Here is an 18952-nt window from a genome sequence, read left to right as displayed (position 1 = left end):
TTTGAATGGACACTTACGTTCCTGGGGAGGAGTCTCAAAGTTTTCAACAGATTCCCAAAGGGGTCATGACTCCCCCCGAAGTTTAAACCACTTCAAACGATCACCCTTCAAATGTGATCACCGCATCATGAATCGATGTTTCTATGAACAGGAGTGGCGGGCCCTTGGGGGGCATGAGCTGGGACCCTGGCTGTGAGGGCTTCCGCTTTCAAGGTCTGGGCGGCCTCAGGAAACGCAAAGGCACATGATGTCTGACTGATTCAGTCCCATCTAAGCGCCAGTCCTGCTGGACAGCAGGGTAACAGGATGTGGGCCGTGATTGGGAAAGGGAAAAGGCAGGGTTAGGGCCAGGGTGCTACCGGTCGTCAGTTTCTGTGCTCAGAAATCAGCTGCTGGCAGTCAGCCTCCCTGCGCATGGGCACCTGGCCAAGGATCTGCTAAGCTGCTGCCCTACTTGTGCGGCTGCTAAGCCTCCCCTCCTTGGCAACATTTTTGGTATGGAAGCCATTCGTTTTCTCCCCCCACCCCCCAGTGTCTCAAAGTTGTTCCCAGTTGGAAATTAATCTCTCAGGCACATAGGGATTTAAACTGCTAAGGTGGTAGTTTGGGGACATAGTTATGCAAACCAGTGGTTAATTATGTTTAATTTTCTCTTTTTATTCACTAGTCTCATAGTGCCTTTCTTGAATCATCCAGTTTTTGCTCTGCTGAGTTTCTTAGCGTATTAGAAAAGCACATTTCTTTTCAAAAACATAAAACCCATGCCTCTTACTAGTTAAAATCACCGACATCTCTCACACAAAATAATGAACTGACTTATCGGTAGGGGAAGAAAATTGAAGAAAAACGGCACGTGGTTTTTCTCTTTTCCAGGGAAATACTTCAGCAGCCATAGAATCACTGGGTTCTAAACTGGAAGGAGAACAGGCGGTAACACTTGCCTATCCCTTCCCGTACTACCCACTGCAGTCTCCTAGGTCTGACACAATGTTTCATACTACTGATAGGGAAACTGAAATGACGCTATTTGTAAGGAGCCCAGGAGGTGAGGGACAATAAGGGCTCACGTTCTGCGTGCAGGGTGGTGGTGAAGAAGAAATTAGAAGGCAGAGGAATTGGCGGGGCACGGCAACGTGCTGGCGAAGGGAAATGAGAGGAAGGAGAGTTGAGGACCAAGACCGTTCCGAAGCCCAGGATCTGTAACTCCAGCGTTGGCGCGCTGCATGCTTTCTGGAATCAGGCGGGATGTAAATAAGCTTTGGGACAATGCTCTATAAATGCAGGGACGCACAACACACATCCAGTGTCGTGGAGGCAACATCAACACAATTCCTTGACCATACGATCATCTTAAGGTGGCCAGACTTTGAAGAAATTTCATGACAACTCCAATACGGTGTTCCACAAGAATATGCGATAGGGCTATTGACCTTACTGTTAAAAAGTTGTTAGTATTTCCAGCTAGGATTTTCCAAATACTCCTGAGGCAGATGGGTTTCACATATGCATACATTTGGAAGATCTGTATACAGATGGAAACGTATTTATAATGGGATTTACATTTGAAACACATTTCAACAGTAGTATTTTAAAGAGCAGCAGTAGTATTTTAGGACAGGTGCTAGCGTAACTAACGCTCCTGCCAGCAATCGCTCCTATTTCTTGTGACCAAAGGTACTGCCCGGTTAGGCCGGTCACGGTCCCCCTGCTCCAGTTCCCTTCCCATGGCAGCAGCCAAACTCTGCCCAGTACAAAGCCGATGGCTCTCTCTGGATGGAGTTCAAGCTTGATACTATACAGCATTAACCCCCCTTTCCATCACCGATGGTCCCTGCCCTGCTCTGCAGTCTTCTCCATCGCCCCATTCGCCATCCCTGCCCACCATCAAAGCAGAAATCAGCAGAGAGTCACCTCAGTGCTCACATCGCTTTCCAGCCTCTGCTCCTGTTTATGCAATTTGTGTACAGTTGCTGCAATGGTGGAGATGCAGTTTTAAACTTCTCTTGTCACGAGACCAGGGATGTCAAACTCATTTTCAGCGGGGGCCACATCAGCCTTGCAGTCGCCTTCAAAGGGCCTAATGTAATTTCAACTCCTTAGCAGTTAAGGAGTAGTTACGTTTATACAGTCCTAAAATTATTTCAGCCTTTTGAAGGCAACCTCAAGGCTGATGTGGCCCCTGGTGAAAATGCGTGTGACATCCCTGCGACTAGACACTATCATAACAGGTTGCTGCCTGGTCCCTGTCATTAAAATTTTAGAGAAAGTGATTTACTGTAATTTATTCAAACATTTCCCTTTTGCTGGCTCTATGATTGTTCCTGATTGTTCACTTTTGCAAAGCGCACGGTGATGAGATATGTATCAATACAGCTTGACACTTCCTTTCTTTTCCTTAGAAAAGTTATCATGAGGGGGAGAGGGACTGAGACAAGGTATGCGCCCTTTTATAGCTCTCAAAATACAGCCCAAATAACCCCAAATGCTTATTTACTGGAAGCACTGCCAGTAACAAACAAACTGTAGAGCTTAGAACAACTTTGTGCATTAAGTAGGTCCAAACAAGTCCAGCCTCGGGTGGGGTACGTCCTCTGCAGCTTTTGTTAGCAGAGGAGGGAACAGCAATAAGGTACCTGTCTTGGGGACCTGTTTATGGTCTCATATCCTAAGAATTTACCCTGCTGGCTCTGCCAGAATAAAGCACGAAAGGTGAATCATGAATTTTAGGATGAAAATATTACAGACATACAATACAGATGTGCAGAATAATACACGGATTATATATTTCCTCACACCTGACACATGCAGTGGCCAGATTTCCAAATACTACATTTATCCAGTATCTGTGCCAATGATGAATGGAAGGTTAAATGCAGGCCCTTAACTGTATCTTAATTATAATTATACATATAAGGATCATACAATCTATAAAAAGACCTGCACTTAAGAGAGTTTACTACTGGCAGCAACCATATGTATATAACGAATACCTTCCTAAATTCTGTATTCCAGGAACATCTTGGCATAAGAATTGATTTGGGCATTTTCCGTTAAATTGATCTTGGCATTTGTGTAAAATGTCAGCTCCATGCATCACGGGCTTCATCTGTTAACTCAGCCCACTGAACCAGGTGCCACGGTGACTTAGGGTTAACTAGCTGTGTGTGAACACAAGGGCAATGAAGTCCCCAACACAGCAGCTTGACTTCTATCCAAGACTTCTCCCTTCACCTTCTTTAAACCTGTCCCGTTTTAAAATGTCTTCCCCCTATTCATAACCTGTTCATAAACTTTAAACTTGTGAATTGTTTGTTACCTCTTAACTCACGGTGACGTGGGGGTAGGAGGTCATACAAAGATAAAGGGCACAGTATGATATGTGGGTGAAAAAGGAGCCACGAGCCAAACCTGACAAGCTCAGCAGGGGCCCATGTGGTGGCCTTACAAACCCAGAGACCAAAGGTAACCACACAGGATGGGCTGAACATAAAAATTCCTAACTCGCAGCAAGTCACCGAAGGTAGTCACATCCTAGGCCTGCAGCTTCCTTGACAAAGGTCGATCTTTACCTCTGAAATTGCCTGTTGTCTCTGTGCGTCTAAGATAACATACCTTTAAAAGGTCAGAGTAATTTTCTTTCCCAGACCCCTGGAAGGCACAGCCGCCAGGGCGAGGCCACACTGTCATCTCGTTCCCCGCATACCATCTCCATGTGCTGTAAATGTTCCCTGTCCTGCACCCGCCAATGAGGAGAAGCACATGTTTCTCCATTTTACTTCTTTTCCAATCCCAGACATTCCCCGCTTTGCTTGTCCAGCCCCTTAATCTACCACCAGTGGATTTCATGTAACCTCCTTCCATCGCCTCCTTGGACTCTAATGTATAAAATAAGATGCAAAACTGCATTCTTCTGAGCATTTTTCAATCCGTTGAGAGTTTGCTTCCTGGCAATTGTCAATTGTCAATCAGTTGGCTCAAATAAACTCTTACAAGGCTTCTCTTAGACTGGACGTTCTTTTGTTGACAGACCCTATCTTTTCAGAAGCTCAGGCACAGCTAACTGCAGTGGGAGTCCATTCACGCCAGATCAAACTTTTGAATGAAAGTAACCGAACAAGTATAGTCACATTTGAAAGAGTGGCTTACAGGCCAAATATAAATATAGAGCATTGTCTTACTTAGTCTATGCCTTTCGTTTGGGTTTACAACATTGCCTGTCCCTCTATTAAGAGATTCTGTTTTTTAAAGATTTTTTTTACTGCCTCCGGTAGGTGACTTGCCAGTTTTTCCAGATCAGAATGTCGGCAGGGGGAGGTGCTGGGCCAAAGAGGACTGTCATTCTAGCCTGGGGAAAGAAGGGTTTCATTGGAAGGTGGACCCACCCGGAGCACATGGAAATTTGGGAAGTTAGTTAGGCATTCTGAGAAAACACCTGGTCCATCCCACACCCGAAACTATATAAACCCAGCAGAAGTAAGGGATGCTCTCTGGCCCGCCAGGCAAATGCACTGGCCAATGATGGTGCCAGCCCCACACACAGATTCCAGGAAACAGCCTGAAGCCAGACAGCAGCCAGGAACAAGCTAAGCTACCTGGATGACTGCTCAGCAGCTGCCCGCAGGTCCCAAGGACGGTACTTTAAATGGGAACAGGAACTCTTACTCAAGACAGTTGGATTTTTGTCTGGGTTTTGCAGAGGAGATGGGCTTTGAGACAAGAGCCTGCCATTCTCCCAGACCACACAATATTCGAATAAAAACCCTTTTCCTTTCTCACCAGCCTCTGCCTCTAGAGTTTGCCTTTTGGTGGTGGCAGGCAGCCAAACCCACTTTGGTTCAGTCATAGGCTTACTGAACTACTTTGCTTGGTTATGCTGAGTCAAATATTATAAGGAAGTTCCTGGTTTCCTCTATGACCAATGTACTAATACCTGCCCTGTCCGTCCAATCAGAACTTCTCCATAATGACCAATCAGGAAGCGTAATGTTGACCAATAAGGTCTGCACAATTCAGATCAATCTTAAGTGCACAAATCTGGATACCTCATTACACACACACACACACACACACACAAGGACATAATTGGGAATAGGCAGTAACTTCTGCTATGAAAGGCAGCTCCCTTCTGTCTCAGAGGAAGACAGTTTAAGTTGCTACTGGAATCTGTTTCTGCCAGGGGCAGCTCCTTTTGCTCAAGTAAATGCTTGTTATTCATTACAGTCTAAAGCTAATTGTGGTTTACACTAGAATACTCCCTCTCCCCCAAGCCTTGGTGACCCCAAACACCTGCCGTCTCTCTCTGCCTGCCTGTGCCTAGTGCTTCTGCACTGCTGCAGGGAAATAAAAGCAAGGTGACTGGGGCACCATACATGTGTAGCCACTCATCTTAACTGAGTGCTCACTCAATACTGCCCAACGACTATGCCAAGTCTCCATTCTCCTGGGGAAGGAGGGCTGCATTTTAGCAAATGGAAACCCATATTCCCTGCTCTCCTGCTCACTGCAAGAGGGGAGAGGTTCCCCCTCTTCTCCAAAGCCAATCCATCCACAGAGGTGGACTGAAGTCTACCTGCCTCCACCTTTTCAGACAGCTGACATTAGAGACCAGGAGGATATCTTTATCCTTTCCCTTTTATGGAATCCTTTCTGTGCATCCTTATTGCCCAATGATTGCCGATGTTTAGGAAATCCTCCCCTTACTCCACTCTCCAAATCGTGCAGACCCAATGGGTCAACATTACACATCCTGATTGGTCATTATGGAGAAGTTCTGATTGGATGGACAGGGCAGGTGTTAGTGCATTGGTCATAGAGGAAACCAGGAACTTCCTTATTATATTTGACTCAAGACAGCTTAACCAAGCAGAGTAGTTCAGTAAGCCCACCTCCACGACTCCACTGCCAAATACTACCTTCCCTTCCCTTCCTCATCTCCATTGAAAAAGACCACATTTCACATTCCTCATCTTGGTTTCTCAGCAGCACAGTTGGTCTCTGCTTCCTTTCTTCCCCTGGCTCCTAGGATACCACATTGTTCCTTTTTTAAAAAATTCTATGCATACGTTTTCTCAGGCTTCTTTAATGTCTTAACCTCCTTTACGTGACACTGACATGTTCATGTTCAAGGCTGGCCTCAAATAGTACCTGCTTCATAGAGCTGCTGAGGGATTAAATGAGTTCACAAAACAGGTGAAGGCTCAGAGCAGTACCTGGCACACAGTAAATGCTAGGCTGCCCCTAGTTACCTTACTCTACACTCATGCCTTCAGTTGCTGTGTTTAGGCTGACTGTTCCCTAATGCACTGTCATCACACTGACCTTCGCCCTGAGCTCTGTCACCACCCCTACTTGGACATCTCCCAATACCTCAAACGCAGCATGCTGAAAACAAAACTTCTCCCACCCTGCCCAAACCTGGTTTAAAGGGGATCGATCACAGGCTACTTTGAGAATCTGATGAAAAATCAGTCTCTTCTCATAAAAACTCACAAATGACATCATTTTGCAAACAACTGGGAGCACTTCACGGACCCCCAATTCCACATCCCTGCCTTAGCGATGTTATCACTTGAGCTGAGTCTTAAAGGAAGAGTAGAGTTTCGCCTGGTGGACAGGCATGCAAGGCGGAGAAGGGCGTGGCTGGCAAAGAGGTCAGCCTGACGAAGGCAAGCCATGAGAAACGCTTGCTGCTGTGGCTCAGTGCAGGGTGCATGGGGTAGACCTGCCAAGAAACAAGGCGAGAGGGGGAGGAACGCCATAACATCAGGGCTTATACACCATGCTGAGATCCTTGCCTTTTACAGACGACAGAGCCACTACAAGTTTGAATGGGAGAGACACGTGATCAGATTTGTGCTTTAAAAATAATGATAGCCAGCATGTATTGAGTGCTTTCTCCGGCTTTTTATACACAGTCTCAACAGGCGAGCTACATGAAAGCTAGAGAGGGTGAGAGAGGGCAAGCAAGCTGTGGAAAAGCGGGGAAACTTGAAGGGCTCTTTGGTAACTAAACTAAACTTCAAGGGATCTGGGAATATGTGGCAGATACCTGACCAACAAGCATGCACAGAAACCATCTTATTTAAGTGCAGGCCACTTCACCTGTATCTTTAACTTAAGGCTCTACTGAGGCTATAAGAATTCTTTAAACAATTCTGTCTGGTCACAACTGCACACTTTTGTGGCAGGCAGGGAACAGAAGCTCCGGTAACAGTATGTTCAGCAAGTCCCTCCCAGGAGTCCCCGTAACTGGATGCTGCTCTTTGGGACCCCGGGGTGATGGCAAGTGCGTGGAGGGGCTCACAGATTCCTCTCCACCCACTTCTCCTAGAGAAAGCCCTTGGGAAAAAAATATTTGTTTTAGGTGAGCTTTGCCAATGGGGGGGGGGCGGGGAAAAGACTGACTATTCAGTGCTTTATTTAACTCGGCTGAAAATGAGCTGGTTGGTTTTGTTGCTTCTTCTATACATGGTCCACCTAACTAAAGGCAGGAGGGGGGAAAAGGGGGAAAAGACAAGGATCTTCAATTAAAGTTGATAAATGCCACATGTACAAAGTGTGGGGAACAGCAAGGGGGCTCAGAAGTTTTGGAATCAGGTGCCCCTCTGGAATGCCACTGGGTCCTGGAGGGAACCACAGCCACTCACACGTTTGGGTAACACGGAAAGGCCACTTCAGGGTAAAAGCTTTGGGCACAATGTCCAGATCTGGGCTAGCACCCGCAGTGGCGCTACCAGGAAGGGTGGGGTGGGACTGGGGGAAGGGGCTGAGCAGGGAGCCCTTCTTGGGGTCAGGTCAGAACCCTGGGTCCACGCTGCGGCTGGGCTCTCCTCCTGCCCTCACCCTGTTTGCCAGCCCCTGAGATTAGTTTAAACTTCCCCACCCTTCCAGGAGCAAAGCTTTCTGTCCGGGCAGCTCCAGCCTGCCCCCAGGGTTACTCCGGATAGGAAAAGACGCCCACCCCTTCCTCCTGGGTCAGTACCCGCATCCTGGACACATCCTGGACGTGGCGCTGACTCTGCACTGGGAAATTCTTGAGAGATAGCGCCTGGGTGGGAGCCTTCACAATGAATTCCACCTCCCAAAAGACAATCGGGTAACTGGTTTCGTTGGGAGAGGGCTGGTTAGTCTCAAGGGTTTGGGGTGACTGAGTCGTTGACGTGAAAAGGGCATTTCTTTAAAATGCCTTCCTTCCACCTGTAGGGCCACGGCAAACGGTTCCGGGTGAGGCAGGTACACGGAGAGGTGAGGAAGTTCGGCGGAGAGGAGGGAAAGTCTCAGCAAGCCCAGTAGAGCCTTAAAATGAAAAATGCCAACTTAGGCGACTTCTGAAAGACTTGCAGGTGCCGGGTGCCCTACCCTCTTTTTGTCGTCCCGGATCCCCCATCCGGACCCCCGGGGGCTCCGGAGCCACAGGCAGAAAGTCCTCGTGGGAGGTCGAAACAGGTGCAAGAGCATCTCTCGTCTGCCTGACAAGGATCTCAGGGGGACACTGGACTTGCCCGGCGCGCCACATCATTTTAGGAATAACTGGGGGCAGGAGGGGGCTGTGGGGGGGCTGTGTGTGTGTTGGGGGGGACTCTGAACCTTGAGTCTTTCCACTCCCCCGCGCTCCAGAGTGGGCCCGTCCGGCCTGGGCAGCCATGGACCACGCGACTCTGCCCTCAGAGCCTGCCTGGGAGGGGCGGGCTCACCGCAGCCCCTCCGGCTTCCTCCGGGGTCCAGCGGGACCGGCCGCCCTGGCCGCCCCATTCAGCCGGCTCCGGCTCTGGCTCCGCTGCGGGGTCCAGGAACGTCCGGGCCGGGGAGGAACCCCCGGGCAACTCGGAGAGCGCCTCCCACCCACACCCAGTCCGGCTTACCCCCCGGTCTCGGCGCCCGAGTCCACACAGTCATCCTCCTCCTCGCCGCCCGCCTTGCGGTCCATGGCGCGCTCCTGGGACGCGCTCCCTCTGGGCCGCCCAGCCCTGGGCAGCCGGAGCTGGCTGGCGTCCCCGCCAGCGTCTCCAGGTCTCGGCTCGGGCAAACAACTCCCGCGCCGCCCGCGGTCCGTGCGCCGCGCCCTCTCCTGGCTGCGAGTGGCCTGGCACCGACGGCCGCTTCCACCCCGCCCCTTGCTGCTGGGCGTGTGAGCACGGGCGCGCGAGGGTGTGTGCGTGCGCCAGAGAGTGTGTGCACGGGGTGTGAGCGTGTGTGCGTTGTGTGTGCCTGTGCAAGAGGGTGTGGGTGTGCGCAAGAGGGTGTGTGCACGGTGTGGGAGCATGCGTGCGTAGATGTGCACATGTGCGCGAGCAGTGTGAGCTCGTGTGTTGCGCGCCTGTGTGTGGTGTGTGTGCATGAGCGGGAGAGGTGTGTGAGGTTGTGTGCGCAGTGTTTGTGGTGTGATGTGGGTGAGCGGGAGAAGTATGTATTTGTAGGTGCACACGTCTGTGTACGTCTTGGGCTCTTGTACCTGTCTGTGCTGTGTAACCTTGTGTGGTGTGTGTGCGCGTACGGGAACGCCCCTCTCCCCGGGGCCCACAGCCTGTCAATCGGAGTCCCAGGGATTGCCCCGAGGTTCCCAGCCCGGAGGTTTCCGGAGCCCCGCTGTTCCCGAGCCCTGCCAGGCAAGCAGCGTGGAGAAATAGCTACCAGCCTGTGAAAGCAAGGAGGGATCTGTGTCACTTCTGGGATGTTAGCACACCCAGGTGTTTTTTAATAGTTTCCTCAGAACTGCCAACACTGAATTCATTGTCAGCTTTCTTAGCCCGGACCTGTGTGGCTTCCCACCATCCAATTTACCAGTTTATAATCTGTGTCATGCATTCTTCTGCTATTTTTTTTAACACAGTGTCTTTAAAAATAATTTAAAGACCATTGGCTATACCTTCAGTCAGGAGTTGTAGCAGTGGGGGGATGATGGGTGTTTGTCCAGCACCATGGTCAAGGCCTCAGGGTGAGTTAGTGGTCCCTGGTGGAGGGGCGCACTGCGCTTAGGTGAGGCCTGGGGGAGGGCAGCTTGCGGGCAGGAAGGGTCAGACCGATTTGGATTTAATTCTGACAGCCCGGTCCAAGCCACTGGAAGGCACTCATTTCTACTTTCTTCTGTTTCAAGGCAAGTTATTTAACCCCTTTGAGTCTTAAGTTACTCATGTGTAAGAGGGGGCGATTTATATGTGCTCTGCAGCCTGCCGTGAATGTAATGAGTTTATGTACGTAAAATACTTAGCATCAGTCCTGACATAGCCAAGCACTGAGCACAGGCAATCACCATGAAATCCCAACCTCGACTTGCAAAGCCCTGTCACTCTGGGTGACAAGTGATACGGTGAAGAGGAATATATTTTCTTTCCTCTCTCCCTCTCTTTTCCCTTTATTTCTTCCTTCCCACTTACCTACCTAAATATCATTCCCTTCTGACTCTTAAATTATGCAAAAGAGAAGCCAATTAGCAAAAGAATAGACATGCAGCTTCATCTACAAGAAAAAATAAAAACCCACATGTGTAAATATGCTGACCCCAAATCTTAACTGAATTTCCCTACCAAGCATAGAATTCCTTTACACAGAAGAGAAATGGGTATATTCTACTCAATTTGTGTTCGTTAGCTGAAAGGATTGTGCCAGTTCTTCAAGGGAGATTCCCCGCACTGCAATGTACTGATTTGTAAAAGAAAACTCACAGATGAGGCAAAAGAAACTTTGTGAGTTAATGACTACTTTAAATGTATCAATTCATTCAATAACTACTTAACCAGAGAGGAGGGTCAGTCCTGAATATACAAGTGAGAGAATGAGTGGAGGAGCCAGGTGGCCCTTCATGGAGATGGAGTTTGTGTCATTTGCCTGGAAGGCTGAGGGAGGGGGAGGGGCCCGCCCCACCCCCAGGAAGACTGATTTAAGAAAACGGTCAGAGAAAAAAGAGTAAAATCCACATGACCCTTAGAAGGAAGACTGGAAAACGAGAGTCTACCTAAATTATTGCAGTCTCTTTTAAACATCCTGATGAAGGTCAGACCAGGCAGAAAGCCTGGGCCACATCTCAAAATGATGCATCTGTTTGGGCCCCCGGACCACGAGAACACAGGTGATGTTTATCACTGGCGCCATGTCTGGGGGCAACTGAGCAATGCGTTCATGATCCAGGAGACAAGTTCGAAGGGGATCAGTGTCCCTCCAAGCAGGCATGTCATGGACCAGTCACTGGGCCTTCGGGACCTCACTGTTTGTGTTACTGTTTTCGGAAATAGAGCTGTCAGCAGGGAACCAGCCCAGGGACGTTGTAGTGACCACCGCAGGGTCTCTTGTCGATTCCTGGCGTGGTTCCCAGGCTCTACTGCCAGCTATTTAGTGTCTGTGACATTAACCGTGGGGGGTGCAATGCCCCCCTCCCGCACCCCTGAAAGGTGGGAGCAGAGGGGTGTCACTCGCTGCCCAGGGGGCCCGGCCTACTGTCCTGAAGATGTTTCCTCAGAGTCTGAGAACGGCTTATGAGGGACACTGGGCCGTGGTGGGAAGGCAAGAGCCCAGGAACCGTGAAACCAGACTTCTGGACCTGACTCCGTCGTGTCCTAGAGGGAAGCGGTAGACCATCAACTGCATTCAAAGCTCTTACTACCTGTCCTATTGGGGTGGGAGCTTTACACACATGATCTCTTTAAATCCTCAAAAAAACAAAAACAAAAACAAATCAAAAAACCCTTGAGGTTCCCACCATCCTTAAAATGGAGTTGTTGATAGAAATCTCACGAGCACTTGAAGATCTCCAGAAACTTTGAAGCACGGGAATATCAGACGTTAGTGATGGTTTAAATCACTTTTTCTCGAACAGGTCTGAACAACACTCTCATGTTCGATTTCAGCCACAAAGCTTTTTTCAGTCTTTGTTGATGTCATCACACGTGTTGGTATTAGAAAACAAGGCCATCCATTCACTTGTTTATGGAGCGCTCAGTGTGCCAGGCAGTGGCTGGGTGCCAGGGACGCACTGGGGAGCAGGTCAGAGGCGGTGGCTGGCCAAAGGGCGCTTTTGAGGTCAGCTTGTCATGTTCCAGGCCCCATGGGCAGGACTGACCTTCCTCAGAGGGCTCTTCAAGTCCCAGCAGCCCTGGACAGGTACACAGTGCCATCAGCCACTAGGGGGAGCCTAGAAGAGCAAAGCCCTTTCCTGGATAAAAAAAAAATCTCAAGATAATCTGATGGTGAATACAGAGCATCAATCTTGATGATGAAAAAGATTAGTAATCAAGAAAGCCAAAGCAACTGGGAGGGGACTAAGGGTTTTGAACAACCAAAGATAAGCAGCGTTAAGATAAGACCTACAAGGGTTAGAGATTGAGAAACAAATAAAAATAAAAATCTCCTAGGTGTGGGGTTTTCCTGGGTTTGAGTTTAAAGTTAGAGGGAAGGCAGGCCACTTCTGCTGCCCGAATTTAAACCTTCTGGACCATTTGCTGAAAGGCCAGCCTGCTCTAAAACAGTTCTTTAAAGGAAGTGCTCGTTTAGGGTATCCAGCAGTAATTAGAACTCCAAGATATGTTGGCTTGTGAGGTTTTGTTCATTTATTTTTATTTAATACTTTGTTTTAAAAAAACATGTTTCCCAGAAAAGAAAAAAAAACTAAACAGGTTAAAGAGAGATGTGATCAAAAAATGAGAGAGAGAGAGAGAAACACAAAAACCCCTTTCTTCCAAGCCTCCAGAAGAGTTTGTCTGATGTGAAAAATAAATATTATGATCATGACAAGAAAAATTATAAACTATTGACAAATCTACTTACACAAAGAAAGCCACTAGCCTTATATGCAAGCAGAAGGGGACCAGATGGCAAGGGGAACATGAAACTAAAGATAAACTGTTGAGTTGGAAAATAATCTCATTAAAATATAAATGACTGGGCTTCGATAAGGGAGAGCAGAGATAGTGGTCTGGCGCTGGAGCCTGTCCAAGAACTCTCAGCCGCAGTTTTTGACTGAGCTCTGGAGACTAAGAACAGACATCTGACATCGTGCCCACGGTCAGCTACCTCTCCAGCTGCCAGGGGGCGGGGGAAAGATGAGAAGAGGTGGGAAAGACCTCTGGAAAAGTGCTGCGGAAATTTAAGAATACAGTGAAACCCCACACCCAGGACACACTGCCCTCTAGGCCGCTGGAGGATACCTGTGCCGTCTGGGAATCGTGGTCGGGTCACCTACCTCTCGTCCTATCATTCGTCTAGACTTGGAAAGGCCTGGCCTTCTGTCCCCTGCTCATTCTCACGCTTTCCTTCCTAGTGACCAGCCTTCCACAGCTAACTGTCTGTACGAGTCTGCTCGGGCTGCCGTAACCACATCACAGACCAGGTGGCTCACACCCTAGCCATTCAATTCCTCACAGTTCGGGAGGCTGGAAGTCCAAGATCGAGGCGTTGGCAGGTGTAGTTGCTCCTGAGGCCGCTCTCCTCGTCTTTCCTCTGTGTGCACACATCCCTGTGTCTCTGTGTGTTTCCAGATGTCCTCTTTTTATGGGGACACCAATAACATTAGATTAGAGCCCACCCTAATGCCTCGTTTTAACGTAATTGCCTCCTGCAAGAACTTACCTTCAAAGACAGCCACATTCTGAGGTACTGGGGGTCAGGGATTCAATATATGAATTTGAGGCACACAACTGAGCCCACAACACTGCCTTGGGAGAAGTCTCACGTAGGAGGAAGGATGGAGTGCATCACGGGTGAGACTGAATTTTGACACTGGCCAGGCTGCCTGAGTTCACACCCTTCTCTCACTAGGTAGGTAATCTGGGGCAAGTTGCTCGGCCTCTCTGAGAGTCAGTCCCCTGGGCTGCTCACCGGCCTGCTAAGTAAGAGCTTTGTGAGGACTAGGAAGCTGTTACCCAGCATGCGGAGGCAGAGGCTTGCACGAGAGAAGCGTTGGATGTTGTCATGTTTCTCGGCAGTCAGCTTCCAAATCTGCATCTCTCTGCCTGAGCTCCCGCGGGTCTGCATCTCCTGTCCAGGTGCTCTTGGCCCTCTGCGTACCAGTGCCATGCACTCCGCCCTCCTCAGAATGACCTGGGTGTCCTGCTGGATCTGGTCCAAGTAAGACAGAGACCCTGCCCGCCCTTGAATGCTGGCAGTCATTAGTGGAAGCTTCCCACAAGGGAACCCCAGAGCTCAATACATTGGCCTTAATGTTACGGCAGATGTGTTTGCCATTCGGTTGAGGAACATTTAGGAGACGCTGTTAGAGCCAGTGTGAGTGTGGCAACGGTAGATCCTGAGTAGGGCGGGTGGGGAGGGGCGTAAGAGGAGGAATGGGTGGGGATTGACTGAACAGAGTGGAAAACAAAAGTTGAGGCATAACAACGTGTGAATGGAGTTCACCCAGCAGACGGAAGGGGGAAGGCAGAAGCCCTTCTCCTTTGAGGTCTATGCCATTCAGCATTCCTTTTCCCTTTCCACCCCTCCCCCTGCTCCTGTCATGTGACAGGCATCCTCCTTCCTCACCGACCAACGAGGACCTTGGCCTTTGCTCACATTCATCCTCATCCAATTCGTGCCTTCATTTTGCAGCTACTCCCGACTGCAGTATCAAAACTCCAAGATGCAAATCTATGATTACACATTCCAGCCCTTTCCTCTCGGGCTCCTGTCTCCCCAGCCTTTCTTAACCTCAGAAACACTTCCATTTACGTGTCTCAGGGATGAACCGCCCCTGAAGAGTCTCAGGATAGACCCACAGCCTCGAGAGCTTTTGCCCTTCCGCACAGCTGCTCCGGCTTTTCCGTCTTCCGTCCAGTCACAGGACGGGCCGCACCGGCCCCCACCCCCACTCTCTCCCCAGCCTCAGTGCCCTCCCCACCCTCTCCCCACTCTCCCTGATGGATCCTGTCCGTCCACTGCTTGTCCATCAGCTGCTCTGTGTCAGGAACAGCACTAGGCACGCGGAACACACAGATCAAAAGGACACCATCCTGGCCCCGACGTTGCTGCCAGCTCTATTCGAGAGTTAAAGAAGTGACCCGACAGTTTGAAAGCACCGTGATCGTCTTTCTCAAACCCCAAGTCAGGCGGAGGCGGTCCTTCTTTGTCCAGTATTCCCTGCACCCTTTACGTAACACCTATGGGGGTACTCACCCTGTTTGCTGGCTGGTTTTTTGTTTGTTTTCTGTTTTGTTTTGTTTTTTACCAGAACTTCATCTGAGAGCCCATTTTCTGTGTGGTGGGTTCACCAGTATTGTGGGCCACTGGCTGAGAAGCACGGCAGGTGGGCTGGCTGGGGCTGCTAAGCAAAGCCTCCCGCTCAGACCACCGCTGTGCGGGTCACCCAGCACACGTGGTCCTGACTCTACGCCCTGGCTGTCCTCAGGGGCAACGACAGGAACGGTGTCTCTGGCTCCCTGGCCTGGCGACCATGCTACTTGCCCTGGAAATGGGCTTGTGTGTTTACTCCATAGTCTGGGGACCTGAGCTTGTCAACAAGCACAATGAGCACCTTCAAAATGAAACGTAAGGCAGGAGTCCCCTCTAGCCGATCACTTGCCCCTTCCCTCCGCTCTCTCTTCAACCTCTCCTGGGCCCTCTCCCATTAGCATTTAAACACACTCATCTCTCTCGTGTTGAAAAAGAGAAAAAAACTTGTAAGCCCACATCCTCTCTCATCAGCTTCTAGCCCTCCCCACGGCAGATTTCCCGAAAGCACTGTCCATATTTTTTTTTGTTTTTGTTTTTAAGATTTTATTTATTTAATTTTAGACAGATAGGAAGGGAGGGAGAAAGAGAAGGAGAGAAACATCAGTGTGTGGTTGCCTCTCACACATCCCCAACTAGGGACCTGGCCCACAACCCAGGCATGTGCCCTGACTGGGAATTGAACCAGTGACACTTGGTTCACAGGCCAATGCTCAGTCCACTGAGCCACACCAGCCAGGGCACACTGTCCATATTTAAACTCTCTGTTTCCTTTCCATCCCAGGTAGGCTTCAGTTTCCTTGGGCACCGTTGGCTCTTCCCTGCTTCTGGGAACAGTGTCTTCGCGTGGTTGCCATGGTGGGATGCTCCGCATTTTCTTCCCGCCACTCTGGTGTCTACATTGTCTCCCATGCAGCTTCCTCTATGACCTGTATCGACTCAAGTCCTTCAAGTCCGTTCCGAAGCTCTCTCCTTCCTCTTCTTTGCACCCTCTTGACTGGCCCACGATTCAGCCGATGCACAATGGCTCCCAAAAAGAGTCCAGCTCTGACACCTGCTCTGCGCCTCTGGCCCGTCAATCTTGCTGTGTCCTCGGCAGCTTTGCTGGGATGTCTCGAAGGCACTTCCAGTGGAAGTTACACCAGCTGAGCTCAGGATTGCCACTCAGTCTGCCGTGATTCTCTCCGTGAGGGAGACCATCATTTGTCTCAGCATCAAGCCAGAGATTAGATGTCGTCCTCAAAAACTCTCCGCCTTAGCCATTCATCAGTTCAGCGATGGGTCCTGTCATTTCTGCTGGATAGGGGGGCCCCGAAGTACTTCTCTCGCTTCCTACTCCGCTGTCATTGGCTTGATCTGCTCTTTCCTCTTCTCTGGGCTAGCTGGTCACATGAGGTCACTTGAGTCTTTCGAATGGCTCCCCACACCCACTCCTGCCTTCCTCTGCCGTCACCACACCATAGCAGGAGTGCCCTCCCCGCAAGGCCAGTCTGCCCATGCCGCCCCCTCAGCAGCCAACGCGATTGCAGTAGCTTTTGTTGCTCTTAGGATGGAGACCAGAATTACACCAAGTCGTGTGCCACCGCAGTCCCGGCCTGTCCCTCCGCGCCGTCTGCACTCCAATCGCACTTCTTCTGTCCCTCCAGCGGCCAGCTGTGCTCTCTCTCAGGCGCAGACCTGGGCTCTGCGGCTTCTCTCTCTGGAATGCACTTCCTGGCTCATCGTCACCTGCCTGACTGCTCCTTGGTTGTCACGTCGCCTCTCAGTCATCACTGCCTCCTTGACTAGATGTACCCCTTCTTTATGCATCCGGAGGGCCTTAACAAAGTGGTCATTTTATACTCGTGTGGTTCTGTGATCATTCCCTCCTTTCCCCTCTGAGTGATAAGCATCACGAAGACCAGAGCATGTGGTTCACCATTGTACCCGACTAACACAGTGCTGGACACGTGGTGTTACTGCAGCAGGGGCTTCTGGGCCCGAGTTAACACCGAGTCTAGCACGCAGTGGGTCTTCTTCAAATATTTCCAAAAGGGCGACTGAGCACGCGGGCTGTAAGTGATCGGATGCCTTTTCTAATCCCTTGGAGGGAACTAGAAAAAGCCTCAAAGATGTTCACTTTTTCAAAAAAGACTTACGGTTTAATGAACGCATTCTTTACGGGCAAGACAGTATATGTAACGGAGCAGACACAGTTCAAATAATTGTCTCACGCCACTGGGGAGTTTACTGACTGGAAGGAGCATGGAAAAGGGTGCACCGAGTGACCACGGCAAACCCCCGCAGCCCCTCAGGGGCTGACCCGAGTGACCCCTGCACTCTCCCAGGCACCAGTAACTCAGGGCGGAAAACAATGTATCGTGCACTGGCTGGGCTTTAACGCTCTCGCTTTTCCAGAGCAGTTTCCAGAGTTCAGTGTACGGCATCTGCATCACCTCTAGGGAATTAGATCATTTTCTTCCCAGTCTGTCTTTGACCAGCAGCTTCGCAGTGTGACGGTTGTCACTGCTGCCACCCCGGGGCTCTCCCAGGGTAGAGGTTGTTAAGCACTGAGGTTTTTTTGTTGTTGGAGGCTGTAGAATCTTCTCTTCTGCAGGGGACAGCAGCTGCCTTTTAAACACAGCGATTCCTTAGTTCCTCGGGGTTAGGTTCAATGTTTTCCTGCTGAAGGGCGGTGGATTGATTCCAGGAGTTCCACGCATCTCCCCCTGTGTGATGATGCCGTGATCCTATTAATGCCTGACAGAAGGACGAGCCTAAATGTGCAATGCCACATCACCCCTGAGTTTTCTCCTGGGGATGGAATTAAATAGAAAATGGAATACGTAGTGGTGGGAATCTGGCTGTTCGCTTTGGAATAGTAACTAAGCTGCACAGCTTGGTCACCTAGGAAACAAGCAGAGCCTGATCGGAGGATGTCGGAGGGCTTATGCGACTGACTCAAAATGTATCTGCATTTGGTTACATGGTGGGAGCACGTGTGACATTTCATCTGTGAGTCTGGGCGCACTGACAAGCGCTGTGCTCAGCAAAGGAAGAGACCAGGGGTGCGTACACCGGCAAGATCGGAAAGATCGGAAAGATCGAGGTGCCAACGCTGGTTCTATGTTACAAAGGGTGGACGGTGGGTCAGTGAGCTGTCAGAGCTTCAGGCTGTTTTGCATGTGATACTAAGTATCAAAATGATTCGAGGACAAAATAAAGACTGCAGAACATCTGCACATTTGGCACATTGATGCCAAACAGTAAGATATTTGAAAACATTCAAACGTCTGGCATTACAATAACAGACTTTTTGGATAAGGAATTGTGTGTTTTTTTCAATTCTTATTATGGTGCTGCCTAAGTCATTTGTGAAAAGTTTATGATGTGTAACTAGGATTCACACTGCATTTCAAAATACAACCTTTGGCTATCCAAAGAGCTGTTTTGTTTTTTTAATAAACATTTTCCAATTCTATCATGGAATTTTTCCCAAGAGAAAGATGACAGACACTTGAACTTGACCTGCAGGCAGCCACGCCCTTCCCTCGTCAGCACCCCTGCTGGGTTCCTCCCACGTCCTCTGCTGCTTCTCAGATTGTTTGCCAGATCTTATGGGTCTATCTGACTTCTTGTGATGGAGTCTCCTCCTTCCGCCAGTTCTGTCCCTCACCCTCAGCCCCACCCCGACTGTTCTCTGCTCATTTCCTTGGAGATTCCAGGCCTGCTCATGGCTGCAAGTACTATGGTTATGCTGGTGACTCTCAATGTGCGTCTGTGGACATTTCCTCCCGGCTGAGCTTCAACACGAGGCCAGTTCCCT

General features: G+C 49.8%; 1 protein-coding gene across 1 annotated transcript in view; it reads right to left on the bottom strand.

Annotated features, from left to right (window-relative positions):
- The window catches only part of FAM124A (family with sequence similarity 124 member A), a 46532-nt gene extending 37602 nt beyond the window's left edge, over positions 1 to 8930 (bottom strand). The window contains exon 1 of the mRNA XM_053916777.1: positions 8862 to 8930. Within this exon, the coding sequence (XP_053772752.1) occupies positions 8862 to 8926 (65 nt within the window). The 5' untranslated portion in view covers positions 8927 to 8930. The remainder of the gene's footprint in view (positions 1 to 8861) is intronic.
- Between the last annotated feature and the right edge of the window lie 10022 nt (positions 8931 to 18952).

Source organism: Desmodus rotundus, chromosome 13 (assembly GCF_022682495.2).
Source record: "Desmodus rotundus isolate HL8 chromosome 13, HLdesRot8A.1, whole genome shotgun sequence".
In the NCBI taxonomy this organism is placed as follows: Eukaryota; Metazoa; Chordata; class Mammalia; order Chiroptera; family Phyllostomidae; genus Desmodus; species Desmodus rotundus.
The sequence above is the reverse complement of the archived record's forward strand: the minus strand, read 5'-3'. Positions and strand labels throughout refer to the sequence as shown.